This window comes from Lactuca virosa, chromosome 9 (genome assembly GCF_052849685.1).
Source record: "Lactuca virosa cultivar CGN04683 chromosome 9, Lactuca_virosa_CGN04683_v6, whole genome shotgun sequence".
Taxonomy (NCBI): domain Eukaryota; kingdom Viridiplantae; phylum Streptophyta; class Magnoliopsida; order Asterales; family Asteraceae; genus Lactuca; species Lactuca virosa.
In genome coordinates this window covers 18,805,155-18,831,091 of record NC_136434.1, presented here as the reverse complement: position 1 = coordinate 18,831,091, position 25,937 = coordinate 18,805,155, and the positions used below count along the sequence as shown (strand labels likewise).

The window sequence follows — 25,937 nt, the reverse complement described above, 5'->3', positions numbered from 1 at the left end:
AATTTTTTTCCATAAAAACGATCCCACCGTAAAAATCAATTTTCATATACCTTCTTTTAAATTGTAGGAAATAATCAAATGACATTTTTGGTCCAAATAGTTTTTATTTTATACATTTACATTTTGGTCATTATAGTTTTTATTATAGTTTTTAGGGGCAGGGGGAATTTACGGTGGAACAGTGAAATGTGTAGAGATTAGAAAGAACACCAACTTCGAAAGAACTATGCTGGGTCGAAACTGACACTGAGAGACGAAAGGTAGGGGAGCGAATGAGATTAGATAACCTAGTAGTCCATACTTATAGAAATAAAATACGAGTGTTCTTACTTCAAGTGAAATAAACTGACACTGAGAGACGAAAGCTAGGGGAACGACTAAGTTTTTTTTTTTTTTTTTTTTTTTTTTGGCTTAACCTGAAGTACCTGATTATAAAGAATGAATGTGTAAAAAAAACAAAGTTAATCGGTCAAATGCAGATAAACAAAAAAAATTCAATGACTGCATACATCAAACCAAAAAAATATGTTACCGGTTATTTTTCTTTAAAAAAAAACTAAAACAGAAAAACGGTTCAATAAGCCTGGAATAGAAGCAAGTTTTTCGAAATGAAAGCCCACAACCCGAAAAATAATCGGTAGGATGAAAACCGACCCGAATTTTACACAATCGTCATTCGTGAGTGGATGTACATATACCATTAGACGGTGATTTCCCATTCTCTCTGCTTTCTTGCAAAGAAAGACGTTGAAGAACTTCAGAAACCCAATTTCCGATCCGTATTTCCCTATCGGTGACGAGCAAACCACCATGGGTCAAGGAACTCCAGGCGGTTTAAACCGACAAGGCTTGCCAGGTGATCGCAAGAACGACGGCGACAAAAAGGAGAAGAAATTCGAACCGGCAGCGCCGCCTGCTCGAGTTGGCCGGAAACAACGTAAGCAGAAGGGACCTGAGGCAGCGGCTCGGTTACCGACGGTTACGCCACATTCAAAGTGTAGGCTACGGCTCTTAAAGCTCGAGCGAATCAAAGATTACCTGTTAATGGAAGAGGAGTTCGTGGCCAATCAGGAAAGGTTGAAGCCTCAGGAAGAGAAGACTGAAGAAGACAGGTCTAAGGTTGATGATCTTCGTGGAACACCGATGAGCGTTGGTAATCTAGAAGAGCTTATTGATGAGAATCACGCCATCGTGTCATCGTCGGTCGGACCGGAGTATTACGTTGGTATTTTATCGTTTGTTGACAAGGATCAATTGGAGCCTGGATGTGCGATTTTGATGCACAATAAGGTAACATTCTTCCTTTCAATTGCATTGAGATTATTTTAGCCTTCACATTAGCTTTTTAATTGATTCCAGTTATATACAGCCTTCATTTTAATTGAATTAGGTTTGAGTTGATTGGAATTGAAAGCGATTAATGTGATCGCAACAGGAATAGTGTTCTGATCAGAAGTAATAGATCACATATTGGTAATTGAAGAGTGTATAAAGTAGTTTTTACTATAGCATTTGATAATGAAACGATTACATTCCATGATTGATTGTGGTCCCATATATGGAAATTACTTCTGAAGTTCTGATTACCCCAAAGCAAATTATGGTAATGGGGTCTTTTTATACAATGTCAGGTTCTTTCTGTTGTTGGGCTCCTACAAGATGATGTTGACCCAATGGTGTCAGTGATGAAGGTTGAGAAGGCTCCTTTGGAATCATATGCTGATATTGGTGGATTAGATGCCCAGATACAAGAAATAAAGGAGGCAGTAGAGCTCCCATTGACTCACCCAGAACTATATGAAGACATTGGAATCAAACCTCCTAAAGGGGTTATATTGTATGGTGAGCCTGGAACAGGCAAGACTTTGCTTGCAAAGGTTTGCTCTTCAACTTATCTTATTGTGTCAATCTAAGATACTGTTTCTTTTTTACTTACATCTTAATCCAGTAAGCACTAATGGGCTTTTTTTTTTTTCAGGCAGTGGCAAACTCCACGTCAGCAACTTTCTTGCGTGTTGTTGGGAGCGAGTTGATTCAAAAGTACCTTGGAGAAGGTCCTAAATTGGTGAGAGAACTCTTCCGAGTTGCGGATGATCTCTCCCCATCTATTGTATTCATCGATGAAATTGATGCCGTTGGTACAAAAAGGTATTTAACAAACTTTCTAGGGTTGTTTTCAATGACCAGGAGGGCATTCACGTCTTTTACACAGACAAGAGATTAGGAGTCTCCTTTTTAGGTTGAACAAAAGGCCGCAACTTTTGTCCTATTGACATCAGTCTCACAGTGCAACAATTGTAACCATGGTTGGTTTGTTATGCAGGTATGATGCACACTCTGGAGGGGAACGTGAAATCCAAAGGACAATGTTGGAATTATTGAACCAATTGGATGGTTTTGATTCAAGAGGTGATGTTAAGGTGATTTTGGCGACTAATAAAATCGAAAGCCTTGACCCGGCTTTGCTTAGGCCGGGTCGGATTGATCGAAAGATTGAGTTTCCCCTTCCCGACACTAAAACCAGGAGACGAATTTTTCAGGTAAATTTGAACGAAAATTGTGAGTTTTAATTTATATTTTTTTTAGTTTATGTGTATTGATGATTTTGTTACTTTAGATACACACATCAAGAATGACTTTGGCGGATGATGTTAATTTGGAAGAATTTGTTATGACGAAAGATGAGTTCTCAGGGGCAGATATCAAGGCTATATGTACTGAGGCTGGATTGCTTGCTTTAAGAGAACGTAGAATGAAGGTTAGTGTGAATGGGTTTACAATGGTATATGTTTCTATATGGACTAAATTTGTGGTGGTGTTTTGGTTAAATTAGGTGACACATGGGGATTTTAAGAAGGCAAAGGATAAGGTTATGTTCAAGAAGAAAGAGGGTGTACCTGAAGGATTATATATGTGAAAATGCTCGACACCATATTCTTTTTTGATTGTTTATGTTTATTTGATGATAACTCATATTACTTTCGTTACAGCCTATTTCGCTTAATAATTGTTTTTGTATTTCATTGCATTATGTATATTATTTGATCTTTATAAAAACCTAGGTGCTAAACAAAACCGATAAAAACGAAACCGAACCCAAACCATTGGTTTTGGGTGGTTTTGGTTCGGTTTGCACATTAAGAACCGAGCCAATTGTTTAAAACCGACCTAAATCCATGGGTTTAAACCCAAAATCCGTTTAACTTTAATCTTTTTTAATTTTTTTAAACTAGTTGACATTTAATCTCTCATGTTTTTTTTGAAGCAGTTGACTTTTAAGTTTTGTTAGTTTCTTTAAATTAGTTGGTTGATTTTAAAGCATCTCCAATAGTAACAATATACTATCACATTATATTTTTGTCAAATTACTATTCTAATAATTTTGATCTCAAAATTAAATGATTTCTTTAATAGTTAAACTTTTTCAATAGTTTTTTTTATGAATTTAACTTATTGATTATAATTTATTTAAAATGTTGCATAAATTCTTTATGAATTTAACTTATTGATTATAATTTATTTAAAATGTTGCATAAAACTTTTTCATTTAGTTAGTTGTTTTTTAAACATATTATATTTTAATATAAATATTTTAAATTAAGGTTATCATTAGAAATTAGTATATAAATATATCATAAATGAAAAACTATGTTAGAAATAATTAAGTAGTTATAGAAATGGAAAATATTTAAAACTAAAATATAATAAAGGGATAAAAATATAATATAATAAAAAAATATAAAGAGTTAGATGTTCAAAGCTTTATAGTATACTGTTCATTCAATATTATTTGAATGGTCAATAAAAACACAAATGAAAATAAGTTGAATATGTTTTAAAAAACTCTAAAATAAGTCTCTGTCGGATGTGCTCTTAGTGTTTTTGTTTATAAATAAAATTGGTTGAATATGTTTTAACTTTATTTAGAATTGTTGGGTAATAAGGTAAAACCCAAAACTATCCAAAACCCTCAACTAATAATAATGGATTGAACCTGAAAAACCGACCAACAAACCCATCCAAAAACCAAACCCAATAAGGCTCCAAAAACATGGTAGATATTGTACCGAGTTCCGAGTTCTTAATTCTTATAACCCCATAATTTAGTTGTTATATCTTTTTTTGGAAACGACAAATGATTAAACGGAAGGCTACTCGTATATTTTAATGAGCACTCTGGGTTCGAGCTCCTTTACAGGGCAAACCCAGCCCCCATAAGGGTTTCCAGGGAAAATTTCCCCACATGTGACACAAATTTAAGAGGCACCCAAATTGGGTTTTGCAGGAATTGAACTCCCGACCTCTGACCCCACGTGGATATTAAACCCGGTATCTCTTCCCAGCTAGGCTGGAAGTCATTGGTTGTTATATCACATACGTTTTTAACATGTTCTTTTACTCAATTTGATCAAATTCGTCTCAAATAAAATAAACATTCGGCTCGTTTGCCTATTTTTATTGCAGAAAATTTTAAATTACAATGTTTCGTTATCTTTTTATATTATTCGTAATTATATACTAACATTAACTTTTCATATTATTCGTAATTATTATTTATCCTAAAAACGCTAAAACCACAGACAAACCTTCTGTTCTTCATATACATGTTCCCGGCTCAATCGGCGGCGCCTACTACTATATCTCATTCTCCCCCTGGTTTGCCTTGCCACCAACTGCCGCTGCCACTGCCACTGCCACTGCCACTGCCGGAGTCCGGACTATCGATATAGTATAGATATAGCGTCATCTGCTTAGGTCTGATCGGAATGGGGAAGCCAAAGAAAGGACCTTCACCTAAAGAGTCGGGTACACCACCTAAAAGAAGCTGTAAAGTATGTGAGAAAGCAGTATCCAAATACAAGTGTCCTTCCTGTCTCATTCCCTAGTAAGTTCATCGTTACCTTCAACTTCAACTTTGTGTTCCTACGATTTAGGGTTTTTATGCGTATTCGATCATATTCTCTCACTGATACTGATTTCTTTTACAGTTGTTCTCTCGTCTGTTTTAAGAAACACAAAGGTACTCGGTCTCTTCTACCTGCCGATTGTGATTCCCTTCATTTCTGGATTGTTCTAGTGTTTAGTCTCAAACTTGTTTTCTCGCCAAATCAGTTATTGTTTAGGTTCTGAAGAAATTTATTTTTTTGCAGAAACTCCATGTGTTAAACAAGTTCCTGCTCCTGAGACCGATACAAGTATGGTTACATTGCTACTTGTATTTTCTTTACTCGATTTAGTAACACACAGAGTGATCTCAACTCTATAAACATATTTGTGTGCATGTAAATGCAAGTTTAAAAACGAATCTTGCAACTCATACTTCAGATATATAGAATTTAAAAAGGGCAAAGTGCAGGAAATAGCAATATACTGCACTCTTCTTTTACTCATACTAGCAATGTTACTTACGCAGTTACATTTATTTAGCCACCATAGCAATATACTTCAATTTTCTTTACCCATTGTAACAATGTACTTACATATCTTTACACATAATAGCAATGTAGTTACAATTCTCCACCCTGTATTTATAAATACAGGCACAAGTACTTCACCAATGGATGTGGATAGACCATGTTATGTTGATGTTGATGATGATGTTTTACCACAATCCCAACTAGAGTGCATAGGTATGCATGCTTTCTTCTGTGTATATTTATTTTGACTGGAAAGTTGACCATGTTACTCGGTGTCAGTTTACATCTCTTTAAATTCGATTTGCATATTAACCTTATTAATTCCACTAAAAGACACATTGCTTATAAAGATAAGATTTTTCACTTCAGCTTCTTGTACTGAAATCCGTGATGCTCTGAAAGATGAAGATCTGCAGAAACTCATACGCAACATAGATTGTTCTGCAGACGCTCGAACTGTAAGTGATATATATATTATTTGCTCTCCTTATTTTTATAGTTTTAAATTGATAAAGTAACTACACAACAAATCAAAGCAACACTGATTGTTGTTTTTCAAATCTTTTAGGAACTTGATAAAGCAATGGAACAAGAAATGTTTCGCCTGTTCACTGAAAAGGTATCATCTTTTATCGTCGTTTAGTTTAAGGAAAAACTAATACACAAAAAGGTCCTTGTATTTTAAATTTTCATTATTCTATCGATTTAGCCACCGAACTATTATCTTTTCTATGATTCTTATCATAATAATTATGTGGTAGCTAAATCGACAACTAAATAATAGTTCAGTAGCTAAATCGATAAAATGATGCGAATATGTTTTTGTTTTAGAATTAATATGTTTCTCGTTGTTCTCTATTGCTAGATTTTGTCAATGGTAAATCAATCTGGGGATCAACGGTTATAGGTTTATGAATTTACCTTGATAAGGAACTTTGACTCGTTAGCTTAAACATGTTGGTTTATGTAATCTTTTTTTGGTCTTGTAGTTTTAACCAATCATATAATATTTTTGGTAGCAATTATAAGTTATTTTGTTTAATTTATAACTTTAAACTGTTAGTCGTACCTCTGCATTTAAAACCCCACAAACATAAGTCTTGACATGGACCCGTATTTTTTCATTTAGGACTTTGAATTTGGCGTTTTTTATTTATTTATTTCTGTTTCATGAGTAAATCGCTTAAAATCATCTTTCATTGACTCGGTTATTTTGGTTTGATAAATAAATGAAACAATTACTAAAACCAAAACAAGATTGGTTAAAACAATTAGAATATTTCAAGACATTTCTTCCATCATAATATACACAAAGGTATAATGTCATAATATACACAAAGGTATAATGACATAATAGATATATACCAATGTACTAAAAAATACCATTCTCTAACCTTTTGTAAACTATTTTGACCCCTACTGATATTAGCCTCTAAAAAAAGAAACGCAGCCTCTTCAAAGGCCATACAAGTGTGGACGATTTTTCAGATTTTTAGCAGGCAAGAAAACAACTTCAGCGAAGAATGTCATCAATTTCCTATTCTTTCCGATCCCATTGTGGAGGTTCAAGCCCAGTACAACTCTTATATTCGTTATGATTCTTGTTTAAAAAAAAACATTATGAACTATATTGTAGGTTTTTAAGTTGTCCAAATTCTCTTTCTCAAGGAAGAAGAAAAAAATAAAAAGATTTTCTAGTGGATCGAAAATTCTCATTTTCAAACATTTAAGACGTTAAAGAAAAATAATTAAATAAATAAACCCGTAGAAAACAATATTGTAGTAACCATAAAACTCTATGAAAATCAAACTTAATGGTTTTGTTATTAAATCATGCATATGACTAATAACGATAATGATACTTTGCAAGAAAGTAAATTACTTAAATCACAAAAACTTTTAAGAAATATATATTTCAGATAACACTTTAGACTAATTTCATACCAACTTTATGTCAATGATAACACTTTTCTATAAGTAAATATATATTTCAGATTCAAGTTCGGATTGCGGATATTGGATTTCGGACATAAAAAAGTTAATCAAAAATTTCAAGAACATGTCTGAAATATAGTGACCAACATTCGAAATGTCGAGAAAATGTTTTTTTTTTTTTTACTAAAATTCGATAAAAAGTTAAACAACATAAGAAAAGTAAAATAAGTTATGAATACCAGAATATAAAATATGTCATTTAGTTGAAGAAATGGTGATATTGAACATTTCGGATTTGAGGTGGTATTTTTTGTTTTTTTTAATAAGTGTGGTAAAAATTATAAAAAAAAATACTATGTTATCTAAATCTGAAATACTAGTTTTGGAAATAGTGATCATTTCGGTAAATCTCCAAAAATTAGGTTATTTCTCTGTAGTTCTCAATTTCTTGTAATCCTATTTTCATGATTATTTTTAAAGTTATTTTGTTTGATTTTAAACGTTAAAATATTAGAGCATCCATTATGGTGAGTTCAATGGGAGAGTTGAATGAGGTGACAAGTCTAATTGTCATTCAATGGATGAAACTCTACCATAGTGAGATGCCACATTGGCATTCAATGGATTTGGAGTTTGAACTCTTCAATGGTCATTGAACTCTTCAATGGGAAAAATGAAAGTTTTCTAATCTTAAATACATACTATAAATTAGCTTTTGTAACTTTCTATTGAACTTTGTAGAGTTGAATGCATTGTAGGAAAAAAATTGATTGAGTTGTATGAAATTTAGAAAAATGATGTGGCAATCCATTGAACTCTATGGAGTTCAATGCATTGTGGATGCCCTTAGTTGCCCCTATAAAAGAGTAAAAGCACACTTCTATAAAGATATACTTAACCGTAAAGATTGTCGAAGAACAATAGTAAACCCTTTATTTAAAACTTAATAATGTTATTTTTTTAGAACGACAATTTAGTATATGTTTTTATTATTTGTCACACTTGTGTGTATATTTACAATCTAAAACATGTTTATTGTTTAAAGTTTGCTATCACATTTAGATCTTCTTAACCCAAAATGGGTAGTCCTAGGTCCAAATCAAGTTGTCAACTTGCTAGTACACCTTTGCTATCGAATGATATAAAAGGGATATATTTCGGGATTTAAAGTGAACACAGATTCTTAAATTACATGCATGTAATACCACCCACAAGAAAAAAGGCTACATTCTTAAGAACAAAGAAGTCGTCTTTCACAGGAATAGACAACAAAATTGAATGTAAAAGAGCAATCCAACCTCATTAGAATCTAACTTTTAATCTATTAATAGCATCCACAATATAAGCTTTTTCAACAACTTATTTACACAAATAAACTATATAAAGTCAAAATAAGTTCTTATGTAAGCTTTTTCACATTGTTTGTAAATTTACAAGCTTAACAGATAAAGTTTTTTTTTTTTTTCATTTTTTCCATACGATTTTATTCATTTACTCTATAATTTGATATTAGTATAACCATAAATAAGCATTGAACTTTTTATTTTTATTTAGTTGTATTAGAGGTTTGTTAAGCTTTTTGGTTTATTGATGAACCAAAAGGTTAAGGCAAACCCTAAAGAAGGAGTTCATACCCAAATTCCTTCAATTAGGCCTTGGAAATCAGCTTTTTCATTTATATGAGAAATTTGATTTAAGTTATTTCTGTTCCAAGAAAAATCGTGTAAAATCATCTATCAGTACGTTGTTCTTGGCTTACGGGTTCCTGTTAAAAAATTACTAAAGTCAAAAGAGAGTAGTTAAATAATTAGAGCATTTCAAAACGTTTCTTCCATCATGAATAATATAAACTAGGTGTGAGACCAATGAGAATTTTTTTGCATTATTAAAATTAATGAGACTTTAATGTATAGAATACATTACATATATAAACTCTTTCTAATAAATACCTTACATATTAAATGTGGAATTTTAATTTAATAAAATGAAAAATACAATAAAATGACAAGTGGAAAATAGAAAATTTAAAAATTTTAGAAAATGCCATATGTCCAAATGAAGGAGAAGAGGTCATGTGGCAAAAAACCTTCATTTAGTAGAGTAGATATACACAATGTTCTTCTTAGAGAAATTGGTCTTAATTGCAACTATCTCAATGACTCAATTGTTGGAAGTGGGGAATCACTCCGATTGGTTCCTTGATGCATATACTAGATAGAACAGAAAAAACATGTCTATCATCGTATAATTTACACGTCAACTATATATGTTACATATATATCACATATCATATATCATATATATGCATTAATATGCATGCATCATCTGGCCTTTTTTAATTAACTACAAAATTTAGTCGGCTAATTACAGCCTGTGATTTCCCAAACTGACCTCTCCACTAATTAGGCAAAATAGCCCACGTACATACGTCTTTCATCTTCAAACGGCAATCTTACACCACAAAAGGCTCATCGGCTTATTAATTACCGCTTCACTGACGGCTCGGCTCCCTAACATCTTTGTTGCTGTTTGGCGTGCATGTAAGATTCTGCACAAACACCGTTTGCTCAATTAATATTTTATTGATCTAGCTACCTATGTGACTATTTTTTACAGTGATTAAACCATTTACGGTTTGAAAGAGGTTAAGATACAGGAAAACAATTGTTAGGGTTTTGAATGACAAACATACAATGGAGAAAAAAGCAGAATAATGTATATGATTCATATGATTGGAGTAATCGTGCTTAGTAGACTTATTAATTCTTTAATGAAGTATACAAATTACATCAAAATCTGTGTATAGCGCGGGACCCATTCCTAAATTTTAGTAGCAGTCTGTAGTTGACATATCAGACTCCATAACTCAAACGTATGATTAATCCACTTAACTAAATTTTGGCTGAACCGATAAGAAAAACAATAGATGAATCAGTAGCAAAATCAATATTTTGGCCTAATTTCAAAGTTGGGTAACAAGGAAAAACAGGTCAAAAAAAGTAAAATGTCTTTTTTTTTTTTTTTCCAACAACAAATTTACTCCAGGACTTGGACCTTCGACCTCAAAAAATGAGAGCATCGCCTGATACTATTGGGTTAGAAGCTCTTTGGTTAAGTGGGTGAAAGTGGTAATGTTATTTGTGTACATAATTTGGTGAAAATTAAGTGGATGAATTACAGTTACACGTTTTGTTTTGATTGAATTGTAATTGTAATTGTACCTGAGGAGGTTGTGGTAATTGTGTTTGGGGGAGACCAATGTACTGTTGATATGGATCTACAGGGAATGGAAAGCATGGTTGGTTTGGAGGAAATGAGTTCATGATGGGGTTAACGTTAGCCATTTGACTTGATCTTGCAGCTGCGGGACCCATGACAGGGACAGGGACCTGCTGTGGCATTTGAAACCCTCGTGGTGGAACCGGAAAACGTGGACCACCCACATGAACCCCTGCTGCTGCTGCTGCACCTTGATGATTTGGTGGCATTGTTGGACATGGAATCATGGGGCGGTTCATTCCGACTTGGGCTTGATCCATTCCCATTCCGATTCCCATTCCCATTCCCATGGGGGCCATTGTTGGCATGTATCGCTGCACACCTGGGAACATCATTGGCACCATGTTGTATCCCATCGACATCATCTGCATTATATATAATTATATGTCATCTATCTTATATGAAAATTATTTGTAAAAACAGATATAATTTATAAAAAAATTGGAACTTTCAGAGACTTAGATTGTACAAGTATAGTATGAAAGGAAAAATGGAGCCAATAATATATATGATGGAAGAAAAAAAAAAAGACCAAATGGAATCTTTTATATATATACCTGCACTTGCATTTGAAGTGATTTCAGATACTCGATGGCCTCATCCAACATTGAAGCTTTATCAGACTAGCATTCAGAAATGATAAACAAGTATTATATAGGTCGTCAGTTGATGTGTCATGTGTACATGAATAAATGATGTTTAAACAATATTTTAGATTAAGTCGATTAAGGCTGTGTTTGGCGCATAAGCCACCTTAATTAATTTTTGTAGCCTTTTGCAATTTAGTGTTTGTTGAGACACCAAAAATAGCTTTTTGATAGGCTATTTGAGATGGCTTATAAGCTAAAAGCTTACTTTTCAGCTAGAGCGTCAAAGTAAAAAACTAACAAAATTAACCAGTATTTAATTGATAGACAATAAACTTAAAGAAAACATGTGTAAGCTTAGGGTGGGTACCTTGTTGCAGCGGGGTATTAGTTCTTGCAAGGCCTTCATCTTTTCATTAATTCTATCTCGACGTCTCTATATTTTTAAAGAATTTGCTCACGTAAAATACCATGAATTAACAAACGAGAGAGACTCTAAAATGCAACTAACAGAAACACAATTAATTACAAACCCTTTCTGAGAGATTGTGTACTTCCGCAGCACGTGACCTCTTGGTAGACATATTTGATCCACGTGACTGCTTCTTTGTATCATGATACTCAAACTCGGCATCCTGCAAATAAAAATACCACCAAAACACACATTAATTACTCACGTGCTGTAATTAAATTAAATGCACGCAGCATTTGTACTATACATGCAGCAACAAGATGGACAAATCAAGTGTGTGTGAATCGTGCATCTTAATCTGAAAAAGGTGACTTGACATTCAAGATCCCAAATTCAAGCATATAAAATTGAACATGCATGATAGCACTGAGGACAAAAAGGATCGAACTATAAAGCATGTATGTACTCAAGTACATGGTACTCGTAAGACTAGAATGTTAAAACATGTAGCACTTGTACCATACATTTCCATAATTAGAAACGTACAACCTGCACAAGCTAGACCATTGAATTGAATGGTGTTCTTAATCCGTGCGTGACGTGAAAAATGATTATGCGTATATAGTAAGTAATAAAGAAAGACTATTGTATTGTTCGTTTTAAACATTAATGATATAATTTAACCATAAAAAGTTATGTATAAAAAAAGATATCTCATGATGTAAGATGATAATGATCATGCTTGTATGTTGTAGCAATTATTGTAAAGAAACAAACAGCCACTTCTGAATGTTTTTTTATGTTGTAGCACATATAATTGTTCATGCCTAAAATAGATAAGGCAAATAAGTGAAACAGAATAATGCGTGATGGACTTTTTTAATAGTCTGTAAAACGCATCTTTTATTTCTTTTATTTTTTTCTAAAGAAAAAAAAACAGTTAAATGGGGAAAAATTCTTACACATATTGCAGAAAATTTTGATGGATGAAAATAAAAGATCGTGAGTTATCTCTAAAAAATGTATGAAAGTGATTTAAAGTTTGTGGTGGCCCACATGGCACACGTGTCAATATTAAAACCCACGTGTGAAGACGGCGTTATTTTGCAGCAAGCCCGAAGGTGCATCGAAACTTGCATTCCATGGATTCGTCTGAGTGCTGTTGCTAAACGACGCAATAACAAGAAATTCAAATTACACGAACCGGAATTTTATTGGCCTAACCAAATATGGTAAATTACATTAATTCATAACACTCGAGTGACAAGCATACATCGGAAATGATGCAATTCTTTATGCTTTCTGCAACATAATTTATAGAGATGTGAGATGTTGATTATTGAGCAAAACTTATGTAAAGCGTCATTTAGCAAAGTATAGTGATAGCTTATTATAATTTTTCTTTCTTTCCAAAGAAAAAAAATTGCTATTACTATTTAATATAGTTTAATTTTAGTATCTGATTGTTAATTTTGTTTGGAATTAAAGAAACCCATATTCTCACTTGATAAATCATTAACAAGTTCGAATTATTGGATCTTCTCCAAAAAAGTTAGCAAAACGGTTTTCCATTTTAAGTAAGATTTTAATGCATAATTAGATCTTCAATCATTGATACATATTAGAAGATACTGATAGACGATAGTTGACTTAAAATATCATATTTTATATTCATAAATATTCTAAGCACTTTTTACTAATCAAATTTATTGGTTAATAACTGATTTTATCTATACAACTAATTTTATTTGTTTGATTGTTAATTTATAGCAACAGATAGATATTAGTTACTGTTAGAGATTGCATCATTAATGCTAATAATGTACAAGTCTATGATTGCACAAGGGTAATTGTCGTTTACCTCGCTGTAGCATTCTGTGTCGTCAGTGTCTCTGCCCTTGCGTTTCCGATTATCCGTCGCCGGCGGTGGCTTCCGAGACGACGGCTCCACGCTCGCACTTGCTCCTGAGCCGCCTGTAACCGGAGATGAGGACTCGCTGAGATCACACGTCTCTGGTTCCTTTCCGGCGATCGATGTACCTGCTGCACCACCAAAACTGCGGCACTCTACGTTCGCGCCGGAGACAAACGCGGCACTCTCCGTTACGTGTGAAGCCCTAGATTGGAGAGCTTCAGCCGCCGACCGATTGTTTGACTCCACAACCGTCGCCTGCGATATCTTGTTCGAATTCGATGGAGCTGATCCGGTTAAATTTCCTTTACTAGGCCTCGAGAAATGCAAGAAATTTGCAAACTTAGGTTGGCTTGGTTCCTCTTCCACGCGCTTCAACGGAGGAATCGGAGGCCGAGATGATGGAATAGTAACTACCGGTGGCGGCGGTGGTAAGGAGGTAGACGCGGTGGTGACCGGAGCCGACGAAGGGAGAACAGGATACATGATCTCGTTATTATGAAGGTAGAGGTCTAAAGAGTTGTCATCGTTTGGGTAATGAAGCCAAGAGACCATCTCGTCTTCTTGCATGAACAGATTGCACGGCGTCGGTTCTTCCTCGATAACACCGGATCTGATCTCTCGAGTGGCCGCAGACGGAATCGTTTCCGACTTTTTGTTGCCGACGACGGATCTCTGGTTTTGGCTCTGCATTACGACCTGACCGTTTTGCCATAGTAACTCCATTATATCTTCATCGCCCCTACGATTCAAAATTTAAATCAACCTTTAATTAATACAGAATCCTAATTTCAATTCAAATCACCATGAACAGAGAAAATATCAATTCGAAATTCGAATCGAACAAATGAAATTACATTGCTGATTTCTTGTGCCTTTTTAAACTTGAAGAAGCCGGAAGCAAGTAATCTTCGTCCACTTCAAAATCAGGAACACAATGATTCATCCTCTGAAACGCCGGCGCTAATCAAAAATCGAAATAAAAAAATACAAACTCAATTGAGCTTGTACTATAAATCTATAATCAACACAAAATAACTCAGTCTAACGATACTTCGCGAACATCAAAAACGAAACAAGTCTTCTGATCTTGTTCCTGTAACAGTATTGGATTTAAAGCCTAGGGCTATGAACAACCTTCACTGAAATCTCAACAACTATCCGACTTTGACTTGCACCTGTAAAAGCTTCAGAAGTTTATGAAGTACAGAAAGGACATGAAGCTATTTTCTTGGGTGGGAGTTGTTTGCAGCTCAACACGAAGGAAGAAGATAAGGTGCTCTCTCTCTCTCTCTCTCTCTCTCTCATTCGTTCATTTTATCATCGGAGAGGAGGCCACCATTGACTTTCTGTTTTCACTTATATCGATTTTACATGTCAATTTTAGCTATAGGCACGGTTATCCTCTTTAATCATATTAGAGTATCAATCATAAATAAGGTTTTTTTTTATTTCGAACAATTTAGCTATAAATGTGATTATTTGTAGGGATAATAACCAATCATTTTTCATAAACAAATACAATAAGTTCCCATTAAAAGTTAAATCTGTTCAAGTTACAAACTTAGACCATCCCAACCCACTGTGATTTTTTCCTTCAAAATAAAAAAATGAGGTAAATAGTGTTTCATTTCTAACTCTACTTTATTTTTTACCTAAAAAGTATATTCCATATATATTCTATTCTTCCAACTTACATACATTTTTTACTAATTTGGTTTTAACAAAAATATAATCTATATTTTTTTCATTACAATAATATTAAATAAATAAGATTATATTTATAACACATTTATAAGCTTTTATAAAATTCGTTATCGCTTTTTAAAATTTTAATATGTATTTAACTTTCTATAAGAATTTGATGAACAAAACAGAAACTTTATATTTATAATTAGTTAATATAATTTAATAGATAACAAAATATTATAAGTATTAAATATAACACTTAAATAATAATTAGTATGTAAAAATAAATTAGAAATGTATAAATATATAAACAGAAGGACTAAAACCGACAACACAAAGTTTGTCCCTATTTTGGGAGAAATGAATAGTATAACACCATATTTGGAGTAATACTATTCATATCCTCCAAAATGGGGGAATAAATAGGGGTGAGTTGGAGAAGAATGAGAGAAAAAATGGGAGAAATAATAGAAATAGAAGTGGGTTGGAGATGCTCTTAGCCTTGCCCACATGCTTTTTGTTAGGAAAAACAACTGCACAACTTGTTTGTGATAACAACTTCAATTTCAAACTCTATTATAAGTATTAAAGATGTTTTTCCCTCAAAAACAAATGTTTTTAGAATTTCGAATTAGATAGATAATTTTTTAATCCAAATGTTTCGCTAGGGTCTATTTGTTGTTGTTTCTATTGTATCATTTGCAAAATCTCATAAATTGTCCGTATATTGTGTGGAAGGTAATATATCCATGTGGGATGCCATATATATTTCATATTACGAAGTACAAAATGTGGAATGATTAAAATCAAATTGTTCATGTCTCGGTTCTTATCAAACCAAGAGTTTCCATCCGACAAAGAGGATGGTTATATATGTGTTGTAGGCCAATGACATGAAACGTATGACCCTAAACCGCTTAACGATTTAGTGACATGTAGTTGGAAGATAGTAAAAAGATGAAGTTACAACTCGTTAAGTTGATATAATACTAAGAAGTAGTGCCCCTTAACTTTCCCAGTGGTGTGTAACGTTTCAATTTTCAAACCAAAATTTTCTTTTAAAAACATATGTAAAACATCCAAAATATTTTCATAAAAAATTAAGTAGAAAATTGTTTCGAACATCATCAAAATGTATAAAATCACCATCAAACCTTGGAAGTATATGACTTAAATCAAAAGCAATGCGCGTAAGGTATAGTTAAACTAGAGCATTCTCATGATTAGAGAAACTACCTGAAAAACATTTAATCAACAACTGTAAGAACAAAGCTTAGTGAGTTTTCAAAATACCACATACTGCAATACACATACAATGCATATAGACAAAGGCTCTCGCTCCAGTGCCAATCCACCTGAACAACGGCGACTAACGACTCTTGTGCCGTCTAGCCATCAACGACAACTAATGGCTACCATGCCATCTAGTCATCAATATCGGGTAATTTAGTCTCTCGGCTCCACTATCAATCCACCATTTGTTGGATTAAGGTGTCTATACCAATAACTAAATTGGTATATTCTCGAATTAAAAGCAAGATCCTTTTAGGTAGCTCTAAAAACTAGTAACCGAAAGAAATGACATTTTGGAGAGAGAGTATAATTTATTAGTTTATTATATGATTAATAAACTGTAATAAATAATTTGCTAATATATTATATGTTAATATATTATATGTTAATATATTAATTGGAAATAGATAACCAAGTTGTTAATTTATTATATGATTATTAAATTAATGTGAAATCAATTGGAACTATTTAATTATTAATCTGAATTAATTTGGATTTAATTCGTGATTAATCGGAATTAATTAAAGGTGCAAGAGGTGAATTGTAATTGTTCAATAATTGAACAAAAGAGGCAATTCTAGAATAGTCCAAGGCATGGACGGTTTTGGAGCCTTTCTTAGGGTTTCCAGAAGCCTCTTAATTGCTAATAAGGAAAGGATTTAAATTGGGATTAAATCCTTTATTTAATTATTCAAATATTGCTTTGTACCTAAGTTACCCAAACTATAAATAGGACCCCTTGGGCATTAAATTTCGTGGTCATTCATTCCAAGGAGTATATGAACAAATTTTCTTTCTTCTTTCTCTCCTCTTATGTTCTTGGTGCTAGGGTTTGGGTATGAGCCATTAAAAGCAGTCATACTTTTGGTGCTAAGCTTTCCAAGACCAACACTACAATGGAATTGAAGTGATTTGTTTACTACAACAAATCAAAGGTATGTAACCTCAACTTGATGAATTCGATATCACTAGGGATTAAGTTAATTTTTGTTGTTCATTGTATGTTGTTATCAAAGCATATGACATAGATCTTTTATAGAATGTTTGTACTCTATTAAATATTAATTGTTTTCCGCATTGTACAATGTTTTGTATTCTATAAAACCCATCACCATTAACCCCTTAACATAACATATCAACATATCATATAGTTAAATAATTAGCATGCAAAAGCCTTTGCTAGCCTACTTGCATAATCAACATACTATAGTACATATACATCCTATCATGTATGTAACATCCGATCATTAGGTATTATCATTTCTAGCTCTTAACTTTATCAAAGTTCCATAATTGGTCCCTTGTGGAAAAAACTTCGCATTTTGGCTGTACGATGGGCGTACCCGAGGGTACGCGCAACATACTCGTGTAAAGCGGGACCGTAGATGTCCTGTTAGTACGTTGGGCGTACGTGTGGTACGTCGGGTGTACTAGCCCAGCCACTAAACCCCAATTTTAAGAGTTGCTCCCTATTTAAACAACCTTATACCTCCCTTGGACTAACCTTATCAGTCATAATTCCCTCCTCAAACCCTAATCTCGAGTCTAAGCTTGTTAGTGAGCTTATTAAGTGATTTTGGTGCATGTTGTGGAAGAAGAAGGCTAGAGAAGAAGAAGTTGTTGTTTGCAAGCTTGAAGATCCAAAAACCACTCATCATTGTGCATCTTTTTCAGGTATAAAGTTTATACCTTGACGGGTTTCCTATTTAATCTCCATGGATGAGTTTTATGAGCTTTTTGTCCCCAAGTTTGGACCTTTATAAGTTTGGAGCACTCTAGAGAATATTAGTTGTCCTTTCATGCATTTTAGCACTTGTAGATTCATAAAATCGGTTGCTTGATCATTTCCTATGGCCCATGCATGAGTAAAGTGACTTAGAGTGTGATGGAAGTTAGAGTTTGTTGCACTGGGTCCTTTCTAGCCATTCAAAGGCTTAAAGTCGACGACTTTATGGATTAAGACACCCTAGGATGGTTAGATCTGAAGTTGGGTTAGATGTCTTAGCAGATTAAGACACAAAAATTGGTGAAAGCTAAATCAGCGGAGTACGCCGGGCGTACTCCTGGCTACGCCCCGCGTAGCCGGTTCCGTCGTCAATTGGTCGTTGTTCGAGTAGTACGCCCCACATAAGAAAGAGTACGCCCAATGTACGCGCTGGGCAGTTTACTTTCGTTGACTTTTGACTTTTGGTCAAGATTTAGGGTTTTGGACCATGAGAAGGGCAAAATGGTCTTTTTGCCCTGAGCAGACTGGAGCCTGCTCCGGACCTGCTGGATCATCTCGGTAGTCTTGAGTACCACCTCGGTACTCCCCATGACTCTCTGACCGACCTCACCCCAACAGATTGGAGTCCTACATTTCCTCCCGTAGAGCATCTCGAAGGGAGGTCGGTCTATGCTAGCATGATAACTGTTGTTATATGAAAATTCCGCTAACGGAAGATACGTATCCTAACTCCCACCGAAATCTAATACACATGCGCGTAGCATATCCTCCAGTGTCTGAATCGTCCTCTCACTCTGCCCATCCGTCTGAGGGTGAAAAGTTATACTGAAATGGAGACGAGTACCCAACTCGTCATTAAATTTCTTCCAGAATCTGGAAGTGAACCGCACATACCTGTCAGAAATCACAGAAACTGGCACCCCATGCTGAGCTACTACCTTCCTGATGTAGATGTATGCCAGCTTCTCGGCCGAAATACTCTCCTGAATCGGTATGAAATGGGCGCTCTTGGTCAATCGATCCACGATAACCCATATCGCGTCAACTCCTCGCTTCGTCCGAGGTAACTTCGTAATGAAGTCCATGGTAATATCCTCCCATTTTCACACATGGATATCCAACGGTTGCATCTTGCTGTGAGGTCTCTGGTGTTCGCCTTGACCTTCCTGTAGGTCAAGCACCTCTCGACGTACCAGGCTACATCCCGTTTCATGCAGGGCCACCAGTAATCAAGACGGAGATCTCTATACATCTTCGTCGCCCCGGTATGGATGGAAAATCTAGATTTGTGCGCCTCCTCCAACAGGATTTGACGCACACTGCCCGAGTACGGAACCCACACTCTATGATGGAGTGTCAATAGCCTGCGGCTATCATAGTCGAAGGACGAAATCATACCCACGATGCGCTCACTCTTTAGGTGCTCCTCCTTCATAGCCTCCTGCTCAGCCTCCCAAATCCGCTCCAAAAGCGGAGTCATTACTGTCATCCTCAGGCAGATGTCTCTGATTGGGGCCGCGACTGCCTTGCGGCTAAGTGTATCTGCCACAACATTGGCCTTCCCCGGGTGGTAGAGGATATCGCAATCGTAATCCTTCACCACATCCAACCACCGTCGCTGTCTCATGTTCAGATTTGGTTGGTCCATCAAGTACCTCAAACTCTTGTGATCTATGTATATGGTACAACGGACCCCATAGAGGTAGTGTCGCCAAATCTTGAGGGAAAAAACAATCGCCCCCAACTCTAAGTTGTGCATCGGGTAATTCGCCTCGTGACGCTTCAACTGCCTCGAGGCGTAAGCGATGACATGCCCTCTCTGCATCAACACTGGGATACTGTTCATAGGGAACGATCCTAAAACAGAATACATGGAACATGAATATCAAAACTCAAATATAATAAAAAATAGGGAGAAGAAACATACCAGTCACCACATCTGGTGCGACACGCGCCTCCTCGACGGTCAGCTGGAAGGCTCGGATCCTAACCACAGGAGCATCTAGCTTGCCCCGTCGGCCATCTGTGATCCGTAGGGACGATGGAGCTGACCCCGCCACTGGCGCTCCAGATACCAATCTCGGGCAGTTGGCCTTTTTATGGCCTCGCTGGTTGCAGTGAAAACAAAGCATGTCTGATGTCTGAATAGTGGGGGTAGGGGCAGTACAATCCTTGCTGAAGTGCCCAATCGTGTCGCACCTATAGCAGCCCGATCCCCCTGCCCTGCAACCTCCCTCATGCGACTTGTCGCATTTCCCACAGCGGCCCCGGCCATGCTGGCCCTTCGACCTCGAGTCGAATCCCTTGGGTTTCTTTCTTGAAACCCAGTCATCTGCCCAGCCTCTGCCTTCCTCTTCCTAATATGCTCTATATCAATCTCCCTCTCTCGTGTCCTGGCTATCATATCATCGAAAGTCGGGCACGCCGAATAACTGACATATTTCCGAATGTCAGCTCTCAATATATCATGATATCGGGTTTTCTTCATCTCCTCATCACCTGCGTACTGAGGCACCAACAAGGCCCTCTCCCTGAACTTGGCGGTAATCTCTGTCACTGTCTCTTTAGTCTGCCTCATATCCAAAAACACCCTGGCCAGCTACTGAACCTCCACAGCTAGCGCAAACTCGGCTCGGAACCTGGCTACAAAATCCGACCAGGTCATGGCCTCAATGGATGTACTCCCAAAGTATCACCGACTGCCTCCCACCAGTCTCTAGCCCACTCCCTCAAACACCCAGCAACAAACTTGACCTTCGACCCCTCAGGGCAGAAGCTTGTCATCTGTGCAAACTCCATGTTCGCAATCCATCGCCTGGATACAATAGGGTCCTTCTCCCCGTAGAAGTCTGGTGCCCCGCATCCCCTGAAATCCTTGAAGGGAAGCATACGAGTCCCATACTAGCCAGGTGTCATGTCACTCCTGAATGCCTTAAGGCGGTCCTCCATCAGCTCAATGATACCTTCCTTGATCGACCCGAAATTCACCGGGGTCACCTCAAGGATGCCTCTCGTAATCTCGGATGCAATGAAATCGCGCAATCCATCATCAATCGGCTCGGAACCCGTACCCGAACCAGACCCAGATCCCGAGCCCCCTGCTCTGTGACGTGTCATCACCATTCTGAAACAAACCACACAATCGTCAGATTCATACATAATATCGAGAGACCTCACGCATACTACAAGTTCCCTAGTTTAATCTCAGTTCCCCTTGACTCGATTACGGATCCTCTGCCTTCAGTAGTACGGGCCCATACTACCTTCCACATCTATCCGTACTTTCCTCAAGGATTGCCTGGACTTCACCAAGTCCCTTTCACTATTACTGCTCTCCACACTAATCTCAAACTAGGTTTGCCCTAGGGTAATCTCCGACCCACTCTCCGCCATCAACTGCATAAGAAGTCCCTGCTATCTCTCCCTAACTAGCTCGCGAATACTATTACATATTAATAAAACCAAATAATTTTTCGAATGAGAGGTCCCACCCTACAACGGTTGGACTCAGACAAGAGCTGCGAAATAGGGCTAGACCTAACCTTATGAAATTATTTAGTCCTTGTAATATGTAACTTAACGTATTCGTTTACTAGTTAATTAAAGATAACTAGAACTCCTATAAGCACAAAGCAAGCAACATTCGAGCATTGAGTAACCAAAAACCAAGCATATCCTAAACAGACCATCATATCACTGACTAATCGGTACTAGCATGCAGTTCAATAAGCAAATACAGTAGGCATACAAGGCATCCTTCCTAGATCCTTAGCCCTAAGCTAGCATGCAGTTCAATAAGCACATACAGTAGGCATACAAGGCATCCTTCCTAAATCCTTAGCCTTAATCTAGCATGAAGTTCACATACTCACACTTCATATCATAATATAACATGTATGGGTATCTTGGGGTAAACTTACTTAGGCTCGGCCGATTGCACGCATCACACTCCTTGTTCTTTATCTAAAACCCTTATTTTAAATTTTAGAAAAATTATTTTTCTTGTAAAAATCTCTCAAACCCTCAATTTGAGCCCAGACACCCCCGAAGGCGTGTCCAAATCCCTCAAACCAAGGCTCTGATACCAATTTGTAACATCCCACAATTCATGACTAAAAATTTCATTTTTAATTACGTAATTATAAAAGCCAGTGGTCTAAAAACATCAATAGTTTCATCACATGTAATAATCAAAATCAATATTCAAAACATGTCATAAGAAAACAACATCAGAGTACAAATTCCAAAGATCTCATGTGCGGAAAATCATAGTGTGATGCGTTGCGATCATGCCGTCTCCTTTCCTTTCGAAGAAGAGGTACCTGAAACCAAAACTGAAAACCGTAAGCACGAAGCATAGTGATTTCCCCCATCATACCACATACCATATAAAAAATACATTGCCAAGCATATCTGGGTGTGGGCCTCCCCTTCGGTCTATTTCAACCGGATACTGCCGAGCATATCTGGGTGATGGCCTCCCCTTCGGTCTATTTCAACCGGATACTGGGTCTATTTCACCCGTACCACTACCACATAATATTGTAGCAAATAAGCACATAAAACATAACAGATAGTAGCATACCAGACAATTATCACAAAGACAATCATCTATACTACAAACAACTACTAGTAGGCCGGCGTTGGTGCCTTCGACCCACTCATACAGGAAGGTAACTCACCTGAATGCTGAATCTCACAGTAGAAAATTTCTAACGACTGCTCCGACGACTCCCCGAGCTATCAGTACAAAATAACACTTAGTCAAAAACCAATAATCCTTCTTAGGGTAAAATGACCATTTTACCCATGATTTAATTTAGTCCTTGCCTAAAGCCCAAAACCATAACATTAAAGGCCCAATGCTAGGCAGACTTCCCAACCCCACTGATGGCCCACCATTGGCCCAATTTTCTAAATTGGGTCCAACCCTCTAATGGGCATTACCCTAGACCTAAAATAAGACATAGTCCAACAAAGCCCAAAATGATGATCCACTAAGGCCCATAGTAGTAAAGTCCAAGAAAATGGCCCAAGGAAGCCCATTGTCGGATCGAACGCAGGTCGTTCCCTTATGGAACGCTGGACGTTCCTCATTAGTACAGATCGCGGGTTCTGGTCGGAACGCGGGGCGTTCCTGGACCTTACGAAGTGCGTTCGCGGCCAAAGTTCAAAAACGTCATTAAACACTTAATGCTTAAGTCATACCACCCAAAACGTAGATCCAATCCATTTAGGACCTCTAGAACTATAAAGTCACAGACTTGGTGACTTTGCATGCCCCCAAAAGTTCCAATCTTAAGAAATAGCAATAGAGTTTCATGAAAATGACCTTAACTGATGCATGGGTGGATTTCAACCCTAAAAATGGTAACTTTCTGGGACTCCACTATTGGGACCAAAAAGGTCCATAAACCCATACTTCAATAGATCTAAGCAAATAAACACCAAGTTCAAAGCTTTATACCTTATATGAAGTGATGCTTCAACAATGGCCACCTTTCTTCAAAACACGAAAATGCACTCCAAAAGGGTCTTCTAAGCTCCAACACACAAATAAGGGTTTAGGGTTTTGTGGGATCTGCTTATGGGTGAGAGGGTGGCTGGACTTTAGGGCATAATGTTCTTTATATAGGGGTTAACCCCAAAATTTAGGGTTTTAAGGACTGCATGCGTATGCTGCGCGTTCCCTTTGGAACACAGCGCGCACATGCATGGCATCTGCGTCCATCAGTCGTGAGTATGCAACGCGTACTTAGAATGGTACGCCCCGCGTACGCACTCTTAAGCCCAAACATAAGGCCCAATGGTCCAAACCCAAGCCAAAGCAATTCATTAGCCCAATATATATATATATATATATATATATATATATATATATATATATATATATATATATATATAATACCTTGGGGAATTTCCGATCGTTACACATTACGCACATCGTAATGCTTTGGTACGCCCAACGTACAACCCATTTCCAGCCTATAAATAGAAGTCGAAAATCACTCCATTCTTCACACAATTCCATCCTACTCTCCCCGCCCCCTCCCCAAGGCCTCAATGCGTTTCTCTAGCACTTCCTAGGTGTTGGTAGTGAATATCCAAAGCGTTAGAAAGCCCCGAGAAGTAGAGCTTTTGGCTTAGAAGCTTTGCACGTGCAAAGTCCGGTTTCTCGCTAAACCACCTATAAGTTGAGTTATGTTTACCATACTTTAAGTATAACTTATGTTTAAGTTCATTATCGTTATTATGAACCTATAAACAAGATTTATCAGTGATTCCAAGTCGTTATAATGATTGATCTACTTATGGGGATGATGTCTAGGTTGGATTTAGTGAGTTGTTTAAAATGGGATTTCCAAACAGTATACTTTGTATACCAAACGGACCCTACCTCAGATATGATCCTACATAGTAGTCACTTATCAGCTATAGATCAGTAGACTTTGGATTAATGATGAATCTAGACTATTAGTTAGTCACAATAAATATTAGACTAAGACTTAGTGATAATGAAACTAGGTTACGTCAAAGGAAAAGACAGTTGCTAGAAGCGAAGCGCTGTCCGAATTTTGAGTCGCCACTTTAACAAATGAGTGCATAGTTACTTTCATCTTACACATAGATATGAAGTATTTAATATGAATACATAGTATATGTGCTTATTATATGCGTTCCTGATATCTATGCTAGATGAAAAATTTATACATGTTTTACCTTATATTAAACTGTATATGTACTTTTATACCTATAAATATATTAGGTAAATATGGGTAGATGAAAGATGATGTAGAGGATGAGAGATGAAAGATGAAATAGATGATGAGAGGCCTTGACTTAAAAGATGACGTCATCTAGCAGAGTATAGATGACAACCACGAATTATTCTAGACAGTCCAGTGGAACGCTAGCAAGCTCGCAACCTGTAGGTATTTTTGAACTAAGTGTTCACCAGATGTACTCTAAAAACCCATTGAAATGTATTGTGGGTGGAATCCCTAAAATAATATTGTCAATAAAGGAGATAAACCATGGAAACTATGGACTTAGTACCTTATAGACGAACGCTGGCATCTATGGATTTAGTGCCTATTCCTTAGGACAAATCATTAGGAATAAATATTGAAGAATACCACTGACAAGTATCATGGAGGAATCCTTGAACTAGAACTATCAGCATAGATGATCCTTAGGGTAGATCCTTAAAAATAAAGAAGATAATGGGGATGAGAGATTGGGTTAACTGTTTTATGATTAAACATAATAATTATATTATTGTGGGTTGAAAACCCTATGTACTCACCAGGTCTCCCAACCTGACCCACTCAGTTTATTGTATCACAGGTAGCGATATCAAAGATACATACTGCTGAGAGATTCAAGGAGTATTAGACCACTAGTTTAATTACTGTAAGGCTTGTTATATTTCATTATGCTTATGTTTATGTATTGACAATGATATCCCAATGTTTTAATATAAATGAAATACATTCCTGTGGAAATGATTTGATAATATCATTATCATGTTTTTGGGAACAAATTCCGCAATATTATTTTTCAAAAAGGATACTCTGATTTTTAAATAAGCATAAAAAATCGGTCTTTTCTGGCCATGAAAATGGGAATGTCACATCGTGTCACACCGACAAGGGTCGTGTTTATCCTTTCTCATTGAAACATCCCA

At 36.4% G+C, this 25,937-nt stretch overlaps 3 protein-coding genes across 3 annotated transcripts; 2 read left to right on the top strand and 1 right to left on the bottom strand.

Moving 5' to 3' along the window:
• The first annotated feature begins 713 nt into the window (after positions 1–713).
• On the top strand, positions 714–3,023 carry LOC145137279 (26S proteasome regulatory subunit 4 homolog A-like). The gene is made up of 6 exons (XM_079071420.1): positions 714–1,290; positions 1,632–1,877; positions 1,979–2,148; positions 2,324–2,540; positions 2,618–2,758; positions 2,834–3,023. Exons 1-6 carry the CDS (start codon positions 811–813, stop codon positions 2,915–2,917), a joined length of 1,338 nt encoding a protein of 445 aa, XP_078927546.1. The 5' UTR covers positions 714–810; the 3' UTR covers positions 2,918–3,023.
• A 1,592-nt stretch (positions 3,024–4,615) lies between these two features.
• On the top strand, positions 4,616–6,459 carry LOC145137981 (HIT-type Zinc finger family protein). The gene is made up of 7 exons (XM_079072123.1): positions 4,616–4,885; positions 4,989–5,020; positions 5,151–5,195; positions 5,541–5,630; positions 5,787–5,875; positions 5,986–6,036; positions 6,283–6,459. Exons 1-7 carry the CDS (start codon positions 4,767–4,769, stop codon positions 6,322–6,324), a joined length of 468 nt encoding a protein of 155 aa, XP_078928249.1. The 5' UTR covers positions 4,616–4,766; the 3' UTR covers positions 6,325–6,459.
• Positions 6,460–9,468: 3,009 nt separating this feature from the next.
• On the bottom strand, positions 9,469–14,888 carry LOC145136577 (transcription factor PIF1-like). The gene is made up of 7 exons (XM_079070698.1): positions 14,400–14,888; positions 13,492–14,284; positions 11,752–11,853; positions 11,589–11,654; positions 11,189–11,254; positions 10,574–10,996; positions 9,469–9,900 (listed from the first exon to the last, which is right to left on the bottom strand). Exons 1-7 carry the CDS (start codon positions 14,486–14,488, stop codon positions 9,844–9,846), a joined length of 1,596 nt encoding a protein of 531 aa, XP_078926824.1. The 5' UTR covers positions 14,489–14,888; the 3' UTR covers positions 9,469–9,843.
• Positions 14,889–25,937: the final 11,049 nt, after the last annotated feature.

Coding starts and splice junctions, on each gene's coding strand:
- LOC145137981 (XM_079072123.1), top strand. CDS start 4,767: ATGGGGAAGCCAAAGAAAGGACCTTCACCTAAAGAGTCGGGTACACCA. Junction 4,886..4,988: donor CCTTCCTGTCTCATTCCCTA/GTAAGTTCATCG, acceptor TTTCTTTTACAG/TTGTTCTCTCGTCTGTTTTA. Junction 5,021..5,150: donor CTGTTTTAAGAAACACAAAG/GTACTCGGTCTC, acceptor ATTTTTTTGCAG/AAACTCCATGTGTTAAACAA.
- LOC145137279 (XM_079071420.1), top strand. CDS start 811: ATGGGTCAAGGAACTCCAGGCGGTTTAAACCGACAAGGCTTGCCAGGT. Junction 1,878..1,978: donor GCAAGACTTTGCTTGCAAAG/GTTTGCTCTTCA, acceptor TTTTTTTTTCAG/GCAGTGGCAAACTCCACGTC. Junction 2,149..2,323: donor GATGCCGTTGGTACAAAAAG/GTATTTAACAAA, acceptor TTTGTTATGCAG/GTATGATGCACACTCTGGAG.
- LOC145136577 (XM_079070698.1), bottom strand. CDS start 14,488: ATGAATCATTGTGTTCCTGATTTTGAAGTGGACGAAGATTACTTGCTT. Junction 11,255..11,588: donor TAATACCCCGCTGCAACAAG/GTACCCACCCTA, acceptor TCTGAATGCTAG/TCTGATAAAGCTTCAATGTT. Junction 10,997..11,188: donor CACTTCAAATGCAAGTGCAG/GTATATATATAA, acceptor TATATAATGCAG/ATGATGTCGATGGGATACAA.